Source organism: Bombina bombina, chromosome 4, assembly GCF_027579735.1.
Source record: "Bombina bombina isolate aBomBom1 chromosome 4, aBomBom1.pri, whole genome shotgun sequence".
Taxonomy (NCBI): domain Eukaryota; kingdom Metazoa; phylum Chordata; class Amphibia; order Anura; family Bombinatoridae; genus Bombina; species Bombina bombina.
Window position 1 is genome coordinate 509,749,387 of NC_069502.1, and position 24,073 is coordinate 509,773,459.

The following is a 24,073-nucleotide window of genomic DNA, read 5'->3' on the forward strand; positions in this document are numbered from 1 at the left end:
TTATTTGTTAGGCAAATTTGCCCGATAGTATCTTATAGTGTTTCTGTTTGAAAACACTATTTATTGGTGTGACCGGGATGGAAAGGTTCTCCCAAAATACTCCGTTGAGCATTTTGCTTTAAGTTCCGGTGAGTAGTATAATCCGTTCTCTGCTGAGTTATTCTTTGCCGGTCCTTGATTTTGAAATGGTGACTTGCTGTTAAGTGCCCGCTTCCTTGATGTTATCCACCGAATTATTGCTGTCTGTTAATAACCGCTTCCTGCAGGTTGGTGTTCTTTGCTCAATCCCTCAGGTGCTGGGGTGATGTTTCCTTCACCTTAATGCGGTCTGGTTCCTTGCCGCTTGCTGAGGTGGTCTTTGCTTTTCTTTGATGGGGTCTCAGATGTAGCTATATGCTGGCTACTTTGGTGGTATTCTCCGGTTTTCTTCTTGCGGTCTGTTAGTAACCGCTTCTTGTAGGTGGTATCAGCTTCTGCTTGTTGAACCCCTAAAGTGCTGGGGTAACTTTTTTCTTTCTTTGATGCGGTCCGATTCTTTACCACTTGCTAGATAAGGGTAGCGGTTCTGCTTACCAGACCCCTTGGAGATTGTAGATGTATCCAAGAGATAACAATAGCTCCGTATTGTCTCTGCTCACCTGTCCACACACCTCAATCGGTGTAACAGGTGTATCTGGTATCAACGCGTTTCGGCTGAGCAACCTTTCTCAAGATCTTTAGGTACATAACCTGCTCCCCTGATGACACAATTTTTTTTTTCTCCATGTCATGTCATTAACAGTTTTTCTCCATGTCATGTCATTAACAGTTTTTTTCTCCATGTCATGTCATTAACAGTTAATTAAGCATTTAACTCCTATAATTGCCAGGTGATATAAACAGATTTTTTTTATGTCAGCATTTTATATACTGTTGTACACTGTATACCCTTTAGTAGGTAATCTGCTGTAATGTTCATCATGCAGATTCTGTTAAACAAATAATAATTTTTACATGGGCAGAACTCCTTTCTCTGTAGATGCATGACATAACATATGCTATTAGTGTACATGATTTTATAGTATACACTCCTATAGGTAAACACCTTTCATTTATTGTATTATGCATGTTTATTTCCTATTGAAGTTTACCAATTAACATTCTGGAACTTGGAGCAAACTTCGGGCTATTCAGCCCTGACCTCTATTGAAGGAGGAAAATGTAATCCATTTCCAGTCAGACAGCATCTTGGTGGTTTCCTACATAAGTTATCACAGGGGCTAACCGCAGTCCACTGGCCATGCAGGAAGTATTTATTACTCTTGGGCAAAGAAGAATTATCAATCCCTATTGGCAATTCACAATACCAGGCGTGAACAACTGGGAGGTGGATTATTCTAGCAGTCGATTGGTCCATTCCAGAGAGTGGTCTCTCCATAAGACATTTTTGATTGTTTTATTGATCCAATGGGCTTACTGGACATAGCTCTAATGGCCTCTCACTTAAATCTCTTACTTCCATGCTATTGTCCAAGGTCAAAAGATCCTAAGCCTCTAGTCTCCATGGTATGTCCATGGGACTTTCATCTAGCATACCTGTTTGTTTTTATTCCAAGAGTAATTTCTTGGATTAAACAGGAGTCAACATCTGTAATATTAGTTGCTTCAGCCTGGTGACGCAGGACTTGGTATGTAGACAAAGTGCAGATGTCCTTTTGCTTTACATTGCTTTTTTTGCCTCTGAAACAGAATCTATTGTCTCAAGGTTATTTTTTTCTATCAAGATCCTAAATCTCTATTTTAATGGTGTGGAGTTTAAACACCTAGTTTTGGAACATAGAGATTTATTTGATTCGGTCATTGAATCTTTCATGCCGGCCAGAAAGCCTATAACACAAAAGATTTAACACAAGATTGAAAGACATATTTTAAGTGGTGTTTTTCCAGAAGGTTTTCTTGGTATCCTTTAACATTCCTAGAATCCTTCATTTTTTCCAGGATGCCCTTGACAATAGTTTGTCCACTATTTTCTGCCTTATCTCTTTTTTTCTTTGGAAAATGGCTAAACTTCCTGAGCTTCAGACTTTTGTTCAGATGTTAGAATTAGGCCACTGATGTTACCTTTTTCTCCACCCTGGAATCTGAACTTATTTTTCTCTATATTATAAGGTTCTTCTCTTGAATCATTTCATAATCTGATTGTAACAAACACTTTGAAGTTCTATCTCTATCAAGTAAAAGATTTCAGACAAACTTCTAGTTTTCTAGTTTTTTACTACTATATTTAGTAGGGGGCAGAAACTATTAAGGTAGCCTTGGCCTCAACTCATAAAAAGGGATTCAAGATTTTCTTGACAGTGGGAAGGTCCCCTTCCTAAGAGTATTACAGCTCTTTCTTTAAGAGAAATTGTGACAGTGTGGGTTTTTGAAAGATCATGCTTCTTTGGAGCAGATTTGCAAAGCTGCAACATGTCTTATCTGCATACTTTTTTCAGAGTTTATCGCAAGCAACTTTTGGCACTAAAGTCCTTCAGGCTGTAGTGGTGACTAAATAAGAACTGCCAGAAAAATTGTCCCACCCTTTCCATAACATAGACCATCGGCTTGGGCATTAATCCCATATATTATGGAGGACTGTGGGCCATCATCATTTTAAGTAAGAAAAAAATATATACTTACCTAATAAATTATTTTCTTTCGGAATGTTGATAGACCACAGGCCCTGTCCATTTCAATTTTTGAGCGACAGTTCTAATGACACCTCTATAGACCCTGCTATGCCTTTCCTATCTTTTTTTTTATATTCTCCCCTCGACTATACATAAAACTAAGATAGAGAAGGGAGGTGGGATGGTTTTAAATGATTGACCTCCTCCGAGTGGTGGGAAATATATCTTATATGTTATGGAGGACTGTGGACCATCATCATTCCGAAAGAAAATAATTTATCAGGTAAGCATAAATTTTGTTTTCACATGGTGTCCAATAAATTACAACAGATGCAATGATGCTCATATGGTCAAAAAACTATACTATATCTTTAAAGCTTATAAACTAAATTGGTAGCATTTATTGAAACAGCAGCATCTATAGATATGCATTGCATGACAACTTTTATTCTCCTTAACATATATTTATTTATTTATTTTGCTCTGTAGGGTGAACCAGGTTTGCCGGGATCCGTTGGTTTGCCAGGACCAAAAGGCGATAATGGACTTCATGTAAGAAGAAAGAATATAATATATTTATTACAAATTATTTAAACTATTTGATTTTATTATGTGTTATTTAAACAAATATGCATATAATTCCATATACTGTCATATACTGTGTAGGGAAATAGTTTTTAACAGTATACAAGTAAAGCGCTAATTTATCTCACACCAGCAAACTGGCAAATTCACCTGTTTGCAGGTGCACAATAAATAACCAGCCATTACAAGTGGCTGGTTATTGTAACCACAAGCTCGCGGTAGCAATTATCTCTCTGTAAATTAACCAGAGGTCAGACCTCTGGTTATTCTCTAAAAGTCCCCCAATTCCCCCCAAAATTTAGTGTAGTGCAGTGATTTTTAACCTTTTTTTTGCCGTGGCACACTTTTTTACATTAAAAAATCCTGTGGTATACCACCATCCTAAAATTTAAAAAAAAATCACACATTATAGCCTAATACAGTATATATATATATATATATATATATATATATATATATATATATACACACACACATACTGTATGTATTGTGCTGTTATGCCATGCCTCCTACAAACTACCCCTGCACTGGGAGTAAAAAACAAGCAAAGTTTAAAAAATATGTCACACTGTTGTCAGTCTGCCGTGGCACACCTGAGGATCTCTCACGGCACACTAGTGTGCCATGGCACACTGGTTGAAAAACACTGGTGTAGTGTGCCCTTTAAAATAAAATAAAATGTAGCATCTTTTTTTTAAAAATAACTGCAGGAGGCAGTTTTAAGAGGTTAAACTTGGCAGGTGTGGGGTGTTAGAAAAAAAATGGCACTGAAAAGTGCCGTTACATTGTGGTCTATGGGAACTGTGTGTTTCCAGTAAATTTAAATGTATATGCTTATATATACATATATATTTATGTGTTAATAAGTGTATATACATATATTAACACATTAATGCCTGCCCACCGATGTGAGAATTACCCCCTTCGCTGCTCTAGTTCTCAGGCCGTATTTGACGGCATGAGAACGAGGCTCTCATTGGAGACTATAGAAGCACACTCTCGTGAGCGCAATGCTTCCATGCAAACGCATGGCTCCTAACTCATAATACCGGTCCTTCTGATTCTTTTTTTCCTGATATTGGAAAAATGGGAAATAACTTTTTTTTATTAAAGTGATCAGAATCTTTTTGAGTCAAACCGTTGAGATTGTCAACTCACACCAAATACAATCTCCATTTTCCCACAACTGAATTTGGAACCGCTGATAATGGATGCCAATCACTGAAATCCAATATGGGTTAAAGGAGTCCATGTGTGTGTTTTGTGATTTGATAGAGTGGTGTTTATAAAGTGTTAAACAACAGAGATGTGCATTTATGCATTTACACACATCAGTTTCACTTTTATACGCAGCATATTGTATAGGAAAGTGTTTTGATTAAAGGGCCATTATACACTCATTTTTCTTTGCATAAATGTTTTGTAGATGATCTATTTATAAAGCCCATAAAGTTTTTTTGTTTTTTTTTAAATGTATAATTTTGCTTATTTTTAAAGAACATTGCTCTGATTTTCAGACTCCTAACCAAGCCCCAAAGTTTTATTTGGATACCGTCAGCTACCTTCTCCAGCTTGCTCCTGTTTGTGTAAAGGGTCTTTTCATATGCAAAAGAAGGGGGAAGGGGGGAGTGTCTTATTTACCACTTACAGTGGGCGTTCCAACTGCCTTTTCAATGGAGCTAAACTGAAAGCTTCTAAGTACGTTTTTAAACCCTTTTATACTGGATTTTTATATCAGTATCTGTGCATCTTATTCTTTATAGTAGTGTCTATTACATGCAGTTATATGAAAATGAGTGTATACTGTCCCTTTAAGGTTTGGTTTTAGGGTACAAGTAAGTAAATTGAAAGAAGGGAGTAAAGGTGTTGGTTTCCCATGTTTCGAATTGTGCACACTACAAAAGTCTAACTAAGGGAGGTGTTATATCAAATTAGAAGGGATTAGCAGTCTAAATAATATGTGGTATATGCCATTAAATGCCTATGTGAGATACTATGTGGAATACTATATGTAGGGCTAACTAATAATAAAAGTAAAGAACATATTAGCCAACATAAATAACTACAAGAAAATGTAATTTTATATTGTCAAGGCTAAATAAAAAGACATTGGGGGTAAAAAAGTAAAAGACTTAAAAGATAGGGAAACAAAATTATTAACTGGAGAATGCTTAATTAAAGGGAAAGACGAGTTAAAATGTAACTTAAATGGATTGGATATTCCATGGAATTTTAAACCATTTCTATTTTACTTCTATTATCAATTTTGATTAGTTCTCTTGGTGTCCTTTAATAAAGAGTAATCCTAAGTGAGCTCAGGTGCGTGCACATGTTTTTAGCCATCTGGCAAAAGTTTTTTCCGCAATGTTTAAAGCAATGTCATATAATGTTGCAAACACTTCTGCCATAGACATCTAAAAACACATAAATACTTCTAACACACTTCCATCGGCCTACCTACAGTTACTCTTCAATGAAGGGTACAAAGAGAACAAAGCAAATTTAATAACAAAAGAAAATTTTAAAGTTTAAAAGTGCATGCTCTGATTAACATTTTGTTTTGACTGTCCCTTTAAAGTAGGGTAATAGGAGGTCTCTATCTATCTATCTATCTATCTATCTATCTATCCATCCATCTATCAGTTTTGTTCACAGTTGATTTTGATGCATGCAGAAGTAGGAGGATATTTATTGTATTCTGCTCTTTTTAATGACGAATATTAGTGATGTCGCGAATTGTTCCCGGTGAACATAGCATGTTCGCGCTCGCCGCGGCAGGCGAACATATGCGATGTTCGATCCGCCCCCTATTCGTCATCATTGAGTAATACTTTGACTCTGTACCTCACAGTCAGCAGGCACATTCCAGCCAATCAGCAGCAGACCCTCCCTCCCAGACCCTCCTACCTCCTGGACAGCATCCATTTTAGATTCATTTGGAAGCTGCATTGTTAGTGAGAGGAGGGACAGTGTAGCTGCTGCTGATTTAGTAGGGAAATCTATAGCTAGGCTAGTGTATTCAGTGTCCACTACAGTCCTGAAGGACTCATCTGATCTCTGCTGTAAGGACAGCACCCCAAAAAGCCCTTTTTAGGGCTGCTTTTTTTTTCTGTGTAATCTAATTGCAGTTGCCTGCCTGCCTGCCAGTGTGTGTCAGGCTCACAGCGTATACTGTGCCCACTTGCCCAGTGCCACCACTCATATCTGGTGTAACAGTAGTGTAGATTTAAAAAAAAAAAAAACACTTTTTTGACTGTGTTAAATAATAGCAGTCAGTTTCCTTCACACGTGTGCGTTTCAGTGCCTGCCTGCCAGGGCACAGTGTCACCCCAGTGCAACTCATATCTGGTGTAACAGTAGTGTACATACCTGATGTTTTAAAGCACGTTATTCCAAACAATTTAGGAATGTTAGGTGATTTATGCCCTTTATGGATTAAAACCAGAATCTGCATCAACTATGTAATTTTCCATGGGAGTTTTGCCATGGATCCCAATCCGGCATTCCACAGTCCAGGTGTTAGTCCCCTTGAAACAACTTTTCCATCACTATTGTGGCCAGAAAGAGTCCCTGTGGGTTTTAAAATTCGCCTGCCTATTGAAGTCTATGGCGGTTCGCCCGGTTGGCCCGTTCGCGAACAGTTGTGGAAGTTCGCGTCCGCCGTTCGCGAACGCAAAATTTTAGGTTTGCGACATCACTAACGAATATCTCCTTGAGCAAGTGAAACACACTAAGACCTGTGCAAACCCAGATCTTAGTGTGCGTCACTTGAACAAGAGGATATTCATCTCAGAAAAGAGTTGAATACCTAAAACAGCCTCCTACTTCTGCATTTAGCATTGAACAAAACTACAGAATGCACATCTCTGATAAGAATTTAAAAATCAATTAAGTATGATTAATTAATTATAATATCAAATATGTTGGCATGAGCACCAGAAAAGTTGCATTTCCTCAAGTTTGATGAAATATTTTTGGATAATTTCTTGCATCCCTAAAATGTAATTGATCAGTTGTAATAACCTATGTGTTTAAATTGAGGAAGTGCATTAACTGTTTCTCAGATAGTTGATAATCCCTTTAATAATATGTGCAATCTGTTACAATAAAAGGTAATGTTAAAGTGCACAGAAGACTAACCTTCAGTACAATACTGTTACAGTCTTCTACCACCAACACCAAGCATAGCAGGGCATGACGTATTGTACACTTGAGTTCTATTTAGTATATATTTAACACGTAGTATATCCAGGTATTTTAGTATTCCTTAAATGGACATTAAAGGCAAAATTAAACTTTCATGATTCAGATAGAACATACAGTCTTAAACAACTTTACTTCTATTTTCTAATCTATTTTGTTCAGTAGCTGCTGATTGGTGGCTGCAGATCGATACCACATGGAATTGGCTCACCCATGGGCATTGCTATTTCTTTATTAAGGATAGCTAAAGAATGAAGCAAATTATATAATAGAAGTAAATTGGAATGATGTTTACAATTGTAGTCTCTATCTGAATAATAAACAAAAAATGTTGGGTTTCATGTCCCTTTGAAGTTTTTAAAACAAATTAACATCCTTTTTACTGGAATTATTTTTCAATAACCAACGTCCTCCCACCATTTGCCTTATTTGGTGGAGCCCATCTGGTCTTTAGTCCACAGACAACAAGGCTAGCCACTGTCATAAAGATAGCATAAAAGTACATTGCAGTTATTATCCAATAAAGCCAATTATGGACAGATATGTAGCATTGAGAAGTCAGCAGGGTGCATTTCAAGTTCTGAGAATTAGAAATTGCTTAATTTTTACAGCTAAAGTACAGGAAAGGGGTACAAAATAAATAATTAAAGTGTTCCTTTAAAGACTGGAGACTATTCAGTCAGAATGCTTGAGGTGAAAGGTCTGTAGACAGCAGGGTTTGGTAGTTTGGCATAAAAATATGATGTCCCTTTAATTATTATCAGATTCTTTAAAACCATGCAAGCTTCTAAACTGGATTTGCTTGACCATTTAATTTAGATTCCACATGTAAAGAGTAAGTTTTAAGGGAATCTTAAGAGAAAGTGTTAATTAATTGTATGACATTTTGAAGATAGTTTTTGTCTCCAAGCTAATCATTCTATGAATTTTTAATGTCTAATTCATATTTTTCATGCCAAACTACCAAACCCTGCTGTCTACAGACCTTTCACTTCAAGCATTCTGACTGAATAGTCTCCAGTCTTTAAAGGAACACTGAACCCAATTTTTTTCTTTCTTTCATGACTCAGATAGCGCATGCAATTTTAAGCAACTTTCTAATTTACTCCTATTATCAATTTTTCTTTGTTCTCTTGCTATCTTTATTTGAAAAAGAAGGCATCTAAACTTTTTTTGGTTCAGTACTCTGGAAAGCACTTTTTTATTGGTAGATGCATTTATCCACAAATCAGCAAGAGCAACCCAGGTTATTCATCAAAAATGGGCCGGCATCTAAACTTACATTATTGCATTTAAAATAAAGATAGCAAGAGAATGAAGAAAATGTGATAATAGGAGTAAATTAGAAAGTTGCTTAAAATGTCATGCTCTATCTGAATCATGAAAGAAAAAATTTGGGTTCAGTGTCCCTTTAAAGTCTAAGTACCTTCTTTTGCCTGAAAATAATACTCTACATATTCTCTTTATATAAACAAGACATAGCAAAACTAAATTAATAATGTTGTATAAAACAGTTGCATTGCTATATGAGTTTCATACAAATGTGTATTAGTGTAATAAAAGAGAGAATGAGGTGTCCTTTAATAGTAAAAACAGAATTTATGCTTACCTGATAAATTACTTTCTCCAACGGTGTGTCCGGTCCACTGCGTCATCCATTACTTGTGGGATATTCTCCTCCCCTACAGGGAAAGGCAAGGAGAGCACACAGCAAGAGCTGTCCATATAGCTCCCCCTCTGGCTCTGCCCCCCAGTCATTCGACCGACGGTTAGGAGAAAAAGAAGAAACTATAGGGTGCCGTGGTGACTGTAGTGTATAAAGAAAAAGAAACATTTTTCAAACCTGATTAAAAAACCAGGGCGGGCCGTGGACCGGACACACCGTTGGAGAAAGTAATTTATCAGGTAAGCATAAATTCTGTTTTCTCCAACATTGGTGTGTCCGGTCCACGGCGTCATCCATTACTTGTGGGAACCAATACCAAAGCTTTAGGACACGGATGAAGGGAGGGAGCAAATCAGGTTACCTAAACAGAAGGCACCACGGCTTGCAAAACCTTTCTCCCAAAAACAGCCTCCGAAGAAGCAAAAATATCAAATTTGTAAAATTTGGCAAAAGTGTGCAGAGAAGACCAAGTCGCTGCCTTACATATCTGATTAACAGAAGCCTCGTTCTTGAAGGCCCATGTGGAAGCCACAGCCCTAGTGGAGTGAGCTGTGATTTGTTCAGGAGGCTGCCGTCCGGCAGTCTCATAAGCCAATCGGATAATGCTTTTCAGCCAGAAAGAAAGAGAGGTAGCAATAGCTTTTTGTCCTCTCCTCTTACCAGAGTAAACGACAAACAAGGATGAGGTTTGTCTAAAATTCTTTGTTGCTTCTAAATAGAACTTTAAAGCACGGACTACATCTAAATTGTGTAACAAACGTTCCTTCTTTGAAACTGGATTCGGGCACAGAGAAGGAACAACTATATCCTGGTTAATATTCTTGTTGGAAACAACTTTTGGAAGAAAACCAGGCTTGGTACGCAAAATAATCTTATCTGAATGGAACACCAGATAGGGTGGATCACACTGCAAAGCAGATAATCCAGAAACTCTTCTAGCAGAAGAAATAGCAACCAAAAACAGAACTTTCCAAGATAGCAACTTGATATCTATGGAATGAAAGGGTTCAAAAGGAACCCCCTGAAAGAACTAAATTTAGACTCCAAGGAGGAGTCAAGGGTCTGTAAACAGGTTTGATTCTGACCAAAGCCTGTACAAAAGCTTGTACCTCTGGCACAGCTGCCAGTCATTTGTATAACAAGACAGATAAAGCAGAAATCTGTCCTTTTAGAGAACTCGCTGACAATCCCTTATCCAAACCTTCTTGGAGAAAGGAGAGGATCTTAGGAATTTTAATCTTACTCCAGGAGAATCCCTTGGATTCACACCAACAGATATATCTTTTCCATATTTTATGGTAAATCTTTCTAGACGCAGGTTTTCTGGATCTATCACTGAATCTGAAAACCCACGCTTGGATAAAATCAAACGTTCAATTTCCAAGCAGTCAGCTGCAGAGAAACTAGATTTGGATGTTCGAATGGACCTTGTACTAGAAGATCCTGTCTCAAAGGTAGCTTCCATGGTGGAGCCGATGACATATTCACCAGGTCTGCATACCAAGTCCTGCGCGGCCACGCAGGAGCTATCAGAATCACAGAGGCCTTCTCCTGTCTGATCCTGGCTACAAGCCTGGGAAGGAGAGGGAAAGGTGGAAACGCATAAGCTAGGTTGAACGACCAAGGCGCCACTAATGCATCCACTAGAGTGGCCTTGGGATCCCTGGATCTGGACCCGTAGCAAGGAACCTTGAAGTTCTGATGAGACGCCATCAGATCCATGTCTGGAATGCCCCATAATTGAGTCAACTGGGCAAACACCTCCGGGTGGAGTTCCCACTCCCCCGGATAGAAAATCTGATGACTCAGATAATCCGCCTCCCAGTTGTCTACTCCTGGGATGTGGATTGCAGATAGGTGGCAGGAGTGATCCTCCGCCCATTTGATGATCTTGGATACCTCTCTCATCGCCAAGGAACTCCTTGTTCCTCCCTGATGGTTGATGTAAGCTACAGTTGTCATGTTATCTGACTGGAATCTTATGTATCCGGCCTTCGCTAGATGAGGCCAAGCCCAGAGAGCATTGAATATCGCTCTCAGTTCCAGGATGTTGATCGGGAGAAGAGACTCTTCCCGAGACCATAAACCCTGAGTTTTCAGGGAATCCCAGACCGCGCCCCAGCCTGATAGACTGGCGTCGGTCGTGACAATCACCCACTTTGGTCTGCAGAAACTCATTCCCTGAGACAGGTGATCCTGTCTACTGGAGCATGCACAGTTGTAATGGTCTTAGATGAATTCGAGCAAAAGGAACTATGTCCATTGCTGCAACCATCAACCCTAGTACTTCCATGCACTGAGCTATGGAAGGCTGCAGAATAGAGAGAAGAACTTGACAAGCGTTTAGAAGCTTTGACTTTCTGACTTCTGTCAGGAAGATCTTCATTTCAATAGAATCTATTATTGTTCCCAAAAAGGGAACTCTTGTCGACAGAGACAGGGAACTCTTTTCTACGTTCACCTTCCACCCGTGAGATCTGAGAAAGGCTAGAACAATGTCTGTATGAGCCTTTGCCTTGGAAAGAGACGACGCTTGAATTAGAATGTCATCCAGATAAGGTGCCACTGCAATGCCCCTTGGTCTTAGAACCGCTAGAAGGGACCCGAGCACCTTTGTGAAAATTCTGGGAGCAGTGGCTAGTCCGAATGGGAGAGCCACGAACTGATAATGTTTGTCCAGAAAGGCGAACATTAGGAACTGATGATGATCTTTGTGGATAGGAATATGTAGATACGCATCCTTTAAATCCACGGTAGTCATATATTGACCCTCCTGGATTGTAGGTAAAATTGTTCGAATGGTTTCCATTTTGAACGATGGAACTCTGAGAAATTTGTTTAGAATTTTTAAATCCAGAATTGGTCTGAAAGTTCCCTCTTCTTTGGGAACTACAAACAGATTTGAGTAAAAACCCCTGACCTTGTTCCACAGTTGGAACTGGGTGTATCACTCCCATATTTAACAGGTCTTCTACACAATGTAAGAATGCCTGTCTACTTATTTGGTTTGAAGATAAGTGAGAAATGTGGAACCTTCCCCTTGGGGGTAGTTCCTTGAATTCTAGAAGATAACCCTGAGAGACTATTTCTAGTGTCCAGGGATCCTGAACATCTCTTGCCCAAGCCTGAGCAAAGAGAGAGAGTCTGTCCCCTACTAGATCCGGTCCCGGATCGGGGGCTACCCCTTCATGCTGTCTTGGTAGCAGCAGCAGGCTTCTTGGCCTGTTTACCCTTATTCCAGCCTTGCATTGGTTTCCAAGCTGGTTTAGTCTGGGAAGCGTTGCCCTCTTGTCTAGAGGCTGCCGAGTTAGAAGCCGGTCCGTTCCTGAAATTGCGAAAGGAACGAAAATTGGACTTATTGTTAGCCTTGAAAGTCCTATCCTGTGGGAGGGCATGGCCCTTTCTCCCAGTGATGTCTGAAATAATTTCTTTCAATTCTGGCCCAAAAAGGGTCTTACCTTTGAAAGGGATATTAAGCAATTTTGTCTTGGAAGATACATCCGCCGACCAAGACTTTAGCCAGAGCGCTCTGCGCGCCACAATTGCAAACCCTGAATTTTTCGCCGCTAATCTCGCTAACTGCAAAGCGGCGTCTAAAATAAAGGAATTAGCTAACTTAAGTGTGTGAATTCTGTCCATGACTTCCTCATACGGAGTCTCCCTACTGAGCGACTTTTCCAGTTCCTCGAACCAGAACCACGCCGCTGTAGTGACAGGAATAATGCACGAAATAGGTTGAAGGAGGTAACCTTGCTGTACAAAAATCTTTTTAAGCAAACCCTCCAATTTTTTATCCATAGGATCTTTGAAAACACAATTGTCCTCAATGGGAATGGTCGTGCATTTGGCTAGTGTAGAAACCGCCCCCTCGACCATAGGGACTGTTTGCAATATGTCCTTCCTGGGGTCGACCATAGGGAACAATTTCTTAAATATAGGAGGAGGGACAAAAGGTATGCCTGGCTTCTCCCACTCCTTATTCACTATGTCCGCCACCCGTTTAGGTATCGGAAAGGCATCAGGGTGCACCGGGACCTCTAGGAACTTGTCCATCTTGCACAAGTTTTCTGGGATGACCAGATTGTCACAATCATCCAGAGTAGATAGCACCTCCTTAAGTAATGCGCAGAGATGCTCTGATTTAAATTTAAATGTCACAACATCAGGTTCTGCCTGCTGAGAAATTCTTCCTGTATCAGAAATTTCTCCATCTGACAAACCCTCCCTCACTGCCACTTCAGACTGGTGTGAGGGTATGACAGAAAAATTATCATCAGCGCCCTCCTGCTGTACAGTGTTTAAAACAGAGCAATCGCGCTTTCTCTGAAATGCTGGCATTTTGGATAAAATATTAGCTATGGAGTTATCCATTACTGCCGTCAATTGTTGCATAGTAACAAGCATTGGCACGCTAGAAGTACTAGGGGTCGCCTGCGCGGGCATAACTGGTATAGACACAGAAGGAGAAGATGTAGAACTATCTCTACTTCCTTCATCTGAGGAATCATCCTGGGCAACCTTACTATTTGTGACAATACTGTCCTTACTGTGTTTGGACGCTATGGCACAATTATCACATATATTTGAAGGGGGAACCACATTGGCTTCCATACATACAGAACATGATCTATCAGAAGGTACAGACATGTTAAACAGGCTTAAACTGGTTAATAAAGTACAAAAAACGTTTTAAAACAAAACCGTTACTGTCTCTTTAAATGTTAAACAGGGCACACTTTATTACTGAATATGTGAAAAACTATGAAGTAATTATCCAATCTTTACCAAATTTTCACCACAGTGTCTTAATGCATTCAAAGTATTGCACCCCAATTTTCAAGCTGTTAACCCTTAAAATGTGGAAACCAGAGCCTTTTGCAATTTTAACCCCACTACAGTCCCAGCCACAGCCTTTGTTGTGACTTCAACTATTCCAGGGGGGTATTTCAAGCCTTCTAGGAACTTTTTCAGTGGACACCAGACCCTCTCACATGCATCTGCATGCACTGTACTTAAAAGAAACTGTGCAATAATGGCGCGAAAATGAGGCTCTGCCTAATACAGTGAAAGGCCCTTCCTGACTGGGAAGGTGTCTTAACTAGTGCCTGGCAATAAAAACGTTCCCCAAATAATAAAAGTGTGAAATCCACTTCAAACTTTAAATAAAAACTTAAATAAAAAATCAATTTAGCCCTTAAGAGTGTCCACCAGTTAATAGCCCATAATAAGCCCTTTATTCTTTCTAAGTCTAAGAAAATGGCTTACCGATCCCCATGAGGGAAAAATGACAGCCTTCCAGCATTACACAGTCTTGTTAGAAAATGGCTAGTCATACCTTGAGCAGAAAAGTCTGCAAACTGTTCCCCCCAACTGAAGTTCTCATCTCAACAGTCCTGTGTGGGAACAGCAATCGATTTTAGTTACTGCTGCTAAAATCATACTCCTCTTTTAAACAGAACTCTTCATCTCTTTCTGTTTCAGAGTAAATAGTACATACCAGCACTATTTTAAAATAACAAACTCTTGATAGAAGAAATAAAAAACTACAACTAACACCACAAACTCCTCACCATCCCCGTCGAGATGCTACTTGTTCAGAGCGGCAAGGAGAATGACTGGGGGGCGGAGCTAGAGGGGGAGCTATATGGACAGCTCTTGCTGTGTGCTCTCCTTGCCTTTCCCTGTAGGGGAGGAGAATATCCCACAAGTAATGGATGACGCCGTGGACCGGACACACCAATGTTGGAGAAATGTTTTCATCTTAAAATAACTTGAGTGGCATACTTATGAGGATTTATTGGCCAATAGCCTTCGATTATTTCCTTATAAAATTTTTTGCAGAATAAAAGCTGTATTCTGTATTTGCTTTGAGAACACTATTAAATAGTTTGGTGACGGATCTTATAAATATATACATTTTCTGGCTGTTTTTCAATAGCTGTCTGGGAAAATCATTACCATATTTTGGGCTAGATTATGAGAGAAGTGCAATTAATGCTCACGCTCCCATGTTAACTTAGCGAGAGGGAGGCTTTTTGAGCACGTCCGGTTGTGATCGTATTACAAGTTGAAAGTAAAACTCTTTTGCATGAGTGTAAACCCGATGTGTGCAAAAAATGATTGTGACTGTGTTAACTTCTCCCATAGAAGTCAATGGAGCGTGAAAACTGCACAAAAATCTAACACACATATTTGCGTGTTATCCCGACCCCGTATATTCAAGAGCGCTAAACCATTCCAATTTGCTTCACATAGCAGAACATGTTCAAAGTATTCTTAAATACATACTTCAATATATATCTATAAATATATATACCTATATATCTATTCCTCTAGATATATAGTTATAGATATGTATTTTACATGAACAGTATCAGAGATATACAAATATTTATTTAATAATAAAAAGTACTTTATTTTCTATGTGAAGAACATAGGAATGTAAAATATGTGTTCTGCGCATAGTGTTTCATGATTTAGATCCTAAAGATATATGAAACCCCCCCAAAAAAAATTTTATGATTCTGAAAGAACATACATATGCAAACAACTTTCCATTTTACTTCTATGATCAATTTTGCTTCATTCTCTTGGTATCCTTTACTTAAGGAGCTGCAATACACTACTGGGAGCTATCTAAACACATTGGTAAGTCATTGACAATTGACATATGTGCAGCCACCAATCAGCAGCTAGCTCCCAGCTCCTGCTCCTACCTAAGAATTCTTTTCAGCAAAGGATACCAAGAGAACTAAGCAAATTAGATATTAGAAGTAAATTGGGGAGTTGTTTAAAATTTTATTCTCTATTTAAATCATTAAAGAAACGTTTTGGGTTTCATATCCCTTTAACACGGTCAAGTTAATACACATAAGAATTATTAAAAATTACTGCAAAATATTCTAAATATTCCATAGAATACATCTATATATATATATATATATTTTACAGTATGTTTAATATTTTTTAATAATTTTCAAAAATATTTTATTTGTAAGATTCGAATTACGCACCTTAAGATTACACGTTAAAATCTAAATTGCAAAACCTGATTTACAAAACCCATATTTTACATTCCTATGTTCTTCACATAGAAAACAATGTCCTTTTTATTTTATATATATTGTATATATATATATATATATATATATATATATATATATATATATATATATATATATATATATATATATATATATCATACTGTTATATAAACTAGATATCTATTCATATATATCTATATAAATATTTGCATAGGAAATTAGTACATCTAAGCAAGTATCCCCGCTTGCTTTTCCCCAGAAATTCTTAATATACAATGTTTCCAATGCACAAGAGAATTGTGGGTAAGATATGCAAATAAGATATGCAAATTCTCAGATTTTTTGCTTCAAAAATACTGTTTTGACACAGCAATCCTTTTAAACAGGATTATGACAGCAAATGATTTCTGGTTTGTTGTCATAATCCTGTTTAAAAGGATTGCTGTGTCAAAACAGTATTTTTGAAGCAAAAAAACTGAGAATTTGCATGTCTAATTTGCATATCTTACCCACAACTCTCTTGTGTTGCTGTGTCAAAACAGTATTTTTGAAGCAAAAAATCTGAGAATTTGCATATCTTATTTGCATATCTTACCCACAATTCTCTTGTGCATTGGAAACATTGTATATTAAGAATTTCTGGGGAAAAGCAAGCGGGGATACTTGCTTAGATGTACTAATTTCCTATGCAAATATTTACATTGATTTAATTTTGAGACATGGAGGAATTTAATTTCAGTTTTTTATCTACCTCCATAATTTTAATGAATTTTTTATATATCTATAGGAATAGATATACAGGTATAGGTATGTGTGTGTATATGTATATATATATATAATTATGTATTTACAATAAAGAAGACATTATCCTGTAAGTGAAAAACATTGGAATGTTAAATATGTACAGTAAATATACAATAAAACACATAAATACATCTATACACACATATATACACACTTATATATACACACTGCAGGAAAAAAAATTGAGAGTGGCAGGGAAGGGGAAGAAGGGAGGGAGAAGGGATCCAAGTGGATGGGGATTTTGGCCTGTGTACACGATCTTTAGGACTAGTATTATATAATAGAAAAGCTGTTATTTTAACTGCAAGTAACATTGTGTTAAGGTGATTCTTACTCTAGATTTCTGGGAAATCTTGTTTGTGCATTTGAATCATCACCATGTAAAGCTGATCATGCTAAGGCACTGTGGCTGATCTCTGTAGCAACTCAAGGGTTGCAGGTTTGATCCCACGGCAAGGTCCACTCAGCCTTTCATCCTTCCGAGGTCGATAAAATGAGCAGCGCCTTGAGACCCTTACGGGTGATTAGCCGCGCTTTACAGGTACCCAATACATACATACATATATGAATAATTTCAAGTGAATCTTGTTATATAGAATTTTTTATGAATAACAATATTATGCCTGATTTTGTAGGGTTCATTGAAGTGTGACTCACAATTAATTTGTCTATTTGGCTACACTGCTATGTGGTGTCATTGATGTTATGCAACAGCTGCTGCTACTGTTTAATTTGAGGGGGTGTACCTTATTGGGGTCAAAACATTTGAATTATGCAGTTAAGATTCATGTGTTTTATATTCCCAGTTAATGTAGGAGTAAATGTATTTGTTTCATTTACCCATTAAATTATGGCTTATGTTTGTATAGCATGCAAAATTATAATAATATAGATTGTAAAAATCTATACTAGATTTTAAAACTGGCAAAGGAATTTCTTTATTAATTGGCCCTTTTAGGGCTAGATTACAGGTGCAGTGGTACTTCGTGCTCACGGTCGTGCATTAACTTCCTTAGAGAGAGGCTTTTTGCGCTTGTTGGGTAGCATGGGTATTATAAGTTCAAAGTAAAACATTTTCACATGAAGAATATTTACATTAAATACATGAACACTTTATTAAATATGAATTTTGCATAGATATAATTTTACATGTTTTCAGCTACTTAACTGGAAAGGGCTCCAATGCACTTATATATATGTATATATATGTATTTTTATTTGTACATATGTCTGTGATTTCATATATACACATATAAATACATATGTCCACATATATACATATATGTATATGTATGTATCTCTATGTTAAAGACCTTTGCTGTCCCTTTTTTCTAACACCTGAGACCTCATTTCTTTGAGCCCTTATAACTTTTCTAATATTTTTTTCAATAATTGTTATTAGACAGTGTTAATGTGATTGTAACTGTAATTTTAAATGTATTTCTTATGTGTTTTATGCAACTTTTTTTGTCTCACATAACAGTTAACCAGAACTCTGAAGTCAAGCTACCCCGACAAATGTTAAATGATATTGTGCTCAAGCAAACGCGTTTAATTTCAACTCATAATACGCATGCAATGAGCTGCAATAAACCCCTTACCGCTCGCGTGTAACTGTTAGAGTCCCACTTGTAATCTAGCCCTTAATTATAATGTGTATGTATCAGTTGTATATATTCTATATCTTTCCATATGTATATTCATATATCTGTCTGTCAATCTCTCTGTCTATCTATCTCTCTATCTATCAATCTCTCTCTCTATCTATCTATCTATCTATCTCTCTCTCTATCTATCTATCTATCTATCTATCTATCTATCTATCTATCATTTTAAGTTCCATAAGTACTATCACAATTTAGCTGATTAAATTTAGATATATTACTTGACAAACAAAATGTTATTCTATAATCCATAAATCTGTATATAAAATATAAAATGCCCTAAAGTAAACTACAGTGGAAAAAGTAGTGATCAAATATTTCTCTAAATTCACAATTTTTAAATAAAGCATAAAGTGACCTAAATTAAATAATAGTGGAGAGGTTAGTAAATTGATCAATAATTTCTTCTCTAAATTCACAAAATAAATGTTTTTATAATAAGATGTGACTATACTGTTGTCATCCTTGTTGGAAAAAAAAATAATTACCATACTAATTTGTAGTAATACCTAAAGCTATTTTTTTCTTTAACAGCATCTTTACTACTAACATTTTCCTATCTTACCTAAATAGCGCCCAGCTTTAAAAACATTGTTAATGCTGTTAAAATAATATTTGAGAGGGACACTTCAACATCCTTTTTATTCATATAAATAAGCGATCTTACCGGAATATCTATTTGTGCAATTTGGTTAGAAGCTTAACTGGTGGCACTGGGAATTATTCTGCCTTCAACCACCTACACCATATGGGCATAAAGACATGTTTTATTTTCACCATTCTGTGCTTATTTCAAAGTAAAACCGTGCCAGTAATGAATATTTAATATAGGTGAGATTAGGCTTTGCATAACCAAGTTTTCAGAAAATTCTCATCAACATTAAAGGGACATAAAACCCAATTTTTTTCTTTCATGATTTAGCTAAAACATAAAATTTTAAACAACTTTCTATTTTACTTATATTATCATATTTTATTTGTTTTATTGTTATCCTTTGTTGAAAAGCAGAAAGGTAAGCTCAAGAGTGTGCACATGTCTGCAGTACTATATGGCATCACTTTTGCAACAATTGTATTCTTTTATCAGGAGCACTAGATGGCAGCACTATTTCCTGTCATGTAGTGCTTCAGGCACGTGCACGTTACCTACCTAGGCATCTCTTCAACAAAGAATAACATGAGAATGAAATAAATTTGATAATAGAAGTAAATTGGAAACTTTTTTAAAAATTGTATTTTCTATCTGAATCATGAAATAATAATTTGTGTTTAATGTCCCTTTAAATATATTAAAACCTACAAATCTACTTCATTAGAAAAGTTAACCCATTGAATTCATAGAGGGAGCTATAACACTGTACAGACCATCATTTTTCAGAACTCTTTGACTTCCATGGGTTCAAAAAACCCTCAGTACCTGGTATCCATTTTATTATATTTTAAAAATATATCATACAAGTTCAACTAATACCCTTGTAGCAATCAGAATACTGCATAATTCAATTTTGTATTATTTTCTTCTTGAATGCAAATATTAATCATTTTTGGCCATGTCAATTAATTTGCCTGTACTGGTACAACATTACTAAAGTTATTAAAAAAAAGAATCAATTTTCAGGTTTATAAAGTTTTGTAATACCATTTTTTTTTTAACTAAACCTATTTAATTGTAATTCCAGCTTATTTCTGAATGGAATATCAATGAATATTGATATTAGCTAATAGCAGATAATTATATATTATCACAGATCAAACCTTATTGAAGCTGATTACTGATTTTTCAATTCAAATTCATAAACAGGCTCTTGCTTTGACAATAAATCAATAAAATATTGAAACCATTTTTTTAGACTGTTTTAATCAATGGTAAGTTCATTATTTAGGATTAATTTGATACAGGTATAATATTGCAGAATGGATACACTTCCTACTAGCTTCATGAATCAACTGAATAAAATTGGACTGGTAGATAATAAAGTGAGCAACAGATGCTTTAGGTTTCCTAATACATGTAGCAGACATGGCAGTGCATCAACATGCACAATGCAGGAGCCTTGGATAGACTCTTGAGCCAAAGAAAATGGTTGGTGTCCTAAAATAGATTAGTACAGGAAATGAAGGATTATGTAGTTAGACAACATGACAAGGGAAAAATCTCTCTAGATATCCATTTTACATGACAGATGGCTATTTGCTGGCTAAAAGTTTATATTAATAAATAATAGTAAATTGTGAAAGCATTTATAAGTGAAATAAAAGCTTAAGGGCTAGATTACAAGTGGAGCGCTAATTTATCGCAAGCCCGTAAATGGGAAAATTTGCTCATTTATGAGCGCGCAATAAAAAAACAGCCATTACAAGTGGATGGTTATTGATTGACCAGAGATCAGATATTTTTGAAATATCCCCCAATTGCCCCCAAAATAAAGTATATTGTAGTTTTTTTTTATTTAAAAAATGTAGCATTTTTTTTAATATAAAAAATGCACAAAGCAGTTTAAGGGTTAAAGTTGGCGGGTGTTAGAAAAAAAAATTGCACTGAAAAGTGCCTTTCAATTGCAGTCTATAGGGACTGTGTTATCCCTGTAAATATATATGTATATGCTTATATACATATACATATATTTATGTGTTAATATGTATATACACATATTAATGCATATATATATATGTATTTATTCATATACATATATATGTAAATTTGCTCCCCATTGCTGTGTGACTTGGCCCCTTCATTGCGATAGATTCTCATGCCGTGTCTGACGCATGAGAACGAGGCTCCCATTGGAGACTATGGGCTCCATGTACAAAGCAGCGAAAGCTGCTCCGGAGCCTTTGTGGGGCAGGTTCGCATATGCGAGCCTGCTTCCCGCAATGTAAGAAGCAGTCGTTATTAGATCAGTGCTTCTTACACCCTACGCCACCTCTGAGGTGGTGAGGGAAAATCACTGAGAGCTCGCTCGCTCTCGGTGATTGACAGCCCCTTCAGTCGCGTGATTGGTCGCACGAATGAAGGGGCGGGCATTACACACTCCGATGAGTGTGTAATGATACATACGGGCAAGAGGATCAACAGATCCGCTGCCCATGTGTAGCGAAGGTGGGCGGACAGCTTCTCGAGTTGAGAAGCTGTCCGCCCGCCGCTTAGTACATGGAGCCCTATGGAAGCGTGCTCTCGTTAGCACAAAGCTTTCATGCAATGTAAACTTGAGGTCCCATTCACAATGCATCTAACTTATAATACCAGTGCACATTTGTGTGAGCTGGTATTACCGAGTGGAGCTCAATTATTGTGGAAGCGATATTTTTTGCTCCACTTGTAATCTGGCCCTATATGTGTCCCTGATACTGATCCTTAGAATATTTTGCTGTGGTGCTTGAGCTTTGTTACTTGCCTGTTCAGTACTAATGATACATCTTATTGATGTTATTCCGTATGTAACTGTCAATCACTGTTGACACAATACTGTACTTTACCTTTTAGGGTGAAAAAGGAAGCAAAGGTGAAACCAGCGATAAAGGAGAGAAAGGATTAAAGGTAATTATTATAATATTTGTATTTTGTTTACTGTAATGAAATATGTTTATATTCCTAGACATTAAAGTAAAATAATATTTAAAGGCAATGTTTTGCTTGTTTATTTTTTGTCTGATCCTTGAAGAATGGCACTTTAAGAAGGGCAGATATTTCACAAACACAACAAATAACTGTCTAGATTAATTAAACTAGAATACTGTTCCTCTAATAGAAAGATCTCTGTCATTTATTTGTTATTAAGTGGACCATGTTTTAAGTTGGAAAGAACTCTTCATACTTAAAGGAACATGAAACCCAATTTTTTTTCTTTCACAATTTAGAAAGAGCATACAATTATAAACAACTTTCTAATTTACTTCTATTATCTATTTTGCTTCATTCTTTTGATATGCTTTGCTGAAAAGCATATCTAGATATGCTTAGTAGCTGCTGATTGGTAGCTGCACATAGATGCTTCCTGTGACTGGTTCACTGTGTGCATTGCTATTTCTTCATTAAAGTATATCTAAAGAATGAAGCAAATTAGGTAATAGAAGTAAATTGGAATGTTGTTTAAAATTGTATTCTCTACCTTAATCATGAAAGAAAATGTTTGGGTATAGTGTCCCTTTAAGTTAATAATCTATAAAGGACAAAATAATTGTAGGTATTTACTAATTGTAGAGAAACCTCTTAGATTTTATTAATGCAATATTTGCCAAGATGTGTAATAAATGTATAGTTAGTATAATATCACCCTTAACATTTAATTATGTAGTCAATCTTTTGCATTGTGTTATGCTATAGAACGACCCCATGGGGAAGTAACATGCAGAAGAAAAATAAACAATGTTATGAAATGAAGAATAATAAATTAATGTTGTGCCATCAGCTTAACCTATCTCAGAGGTCATATTTCTTTCCTCAGGTGTAGTTAACAGTTGTCAAATTGCATACTTACAACTAGATTTAGAGTTTTGCGTTAGCCATCCAAACCAGCGTTAAGGGGTCCTAACGCTGGTTTTGACCGCCCGCTGGTATTTAGAGTCAGTCAGGAAAGGGTCTAACGCTCACTTTCCAGCCGCGACTTTTCCATACCGCAGATCCCCTTACGTCAATTGCATATCCTATCTTTTCAATGGGATCTTTCTAACGCTGGTATTTAGAGTCTTGGCTGAAGTGAGCGTTAGAACTCTAACGACAAGACTCAAGCCGGTTCATAAAGCTCTTAACTACTGTGCTCTAAAGTACACTAACACCCATAAACTACCTATGCACCCCTAAACCGAGGTCCCCCCACATCGCCGCCACTATAATTCAATTTTTTAACCCCTAATCTGCCGACCACACACCTACATTATCCCTATATACCCCTAATCTGCTGCCCCTAACATCGCCGACACCTACATAATATTTATTAAATCCTAATCTGCCCCCCCCAACGTCGCCGCTACCTACCTACACTTATTAACCCCTAATCTGTCGACCGGACCTCGCCGCCACTATAATAAATGTATTAACCCCTAAACCGCCTCACTCCCGCCTCAAAAACCCTATAATAAATAGTATTAACCCCTAATCTGCCCTCCCTAACATCGCCGACACTTAACTTCAAGTATTAACCCCTAATCTGCCGACCGGACCTCGCCGCTACTCTAATAAATGTATTAACCCCTAAAGCTAAGTCTAACCCTAACCCTAACACCCCCTAAGTTAAATATAATTTAAATCTAACTCTTATTAAATAATTTAATCCTATTTAAAGCTAAATACTTACCTGTAAAATAAACCCTAATATAGCTACAATATAACGAATAATTATATTGTAGCTATTTTAGGATTTATATTTATTTTACAGGCAACTTTGTATTTATTTAAACTAGGTACAATAGCTATTAAATAGTTATTTACTATTTAATAGCTACCTAGTTAAAATAATTACA

General features: G+C 36.8%; 1 protein-coding gene across 4 annotated transcripts in view; it reads left to right on the plus strand.

Moving 5' to 3' along the window:
- The window catches only part of COL19A1 (collagen type XIX alpha 1 chain), a 1,696,717-nt gene that overhangs the window by 457,375 nt on the left and 1,215,269 nt on the right, over positions 1-24,073 (plus strand). For all 4 annotated transcript variants that reach the window (XM_053710417.1, XM_053710419.1, XM_053710420.1 and 1 more), the window contains exons 9-10: positions 3,138-3,200; positions 22,098-22,151. In XM_053710417.1, coding sequence (XP_053566392.1) covers positions 3,138-3,200; positions 22,098-22,151 — 117 coding nt within the window. The remainder of the gene's footprint in view (positions 1-3,137; positions 3,201-22,097; positions 22,152-24,073) is intronic.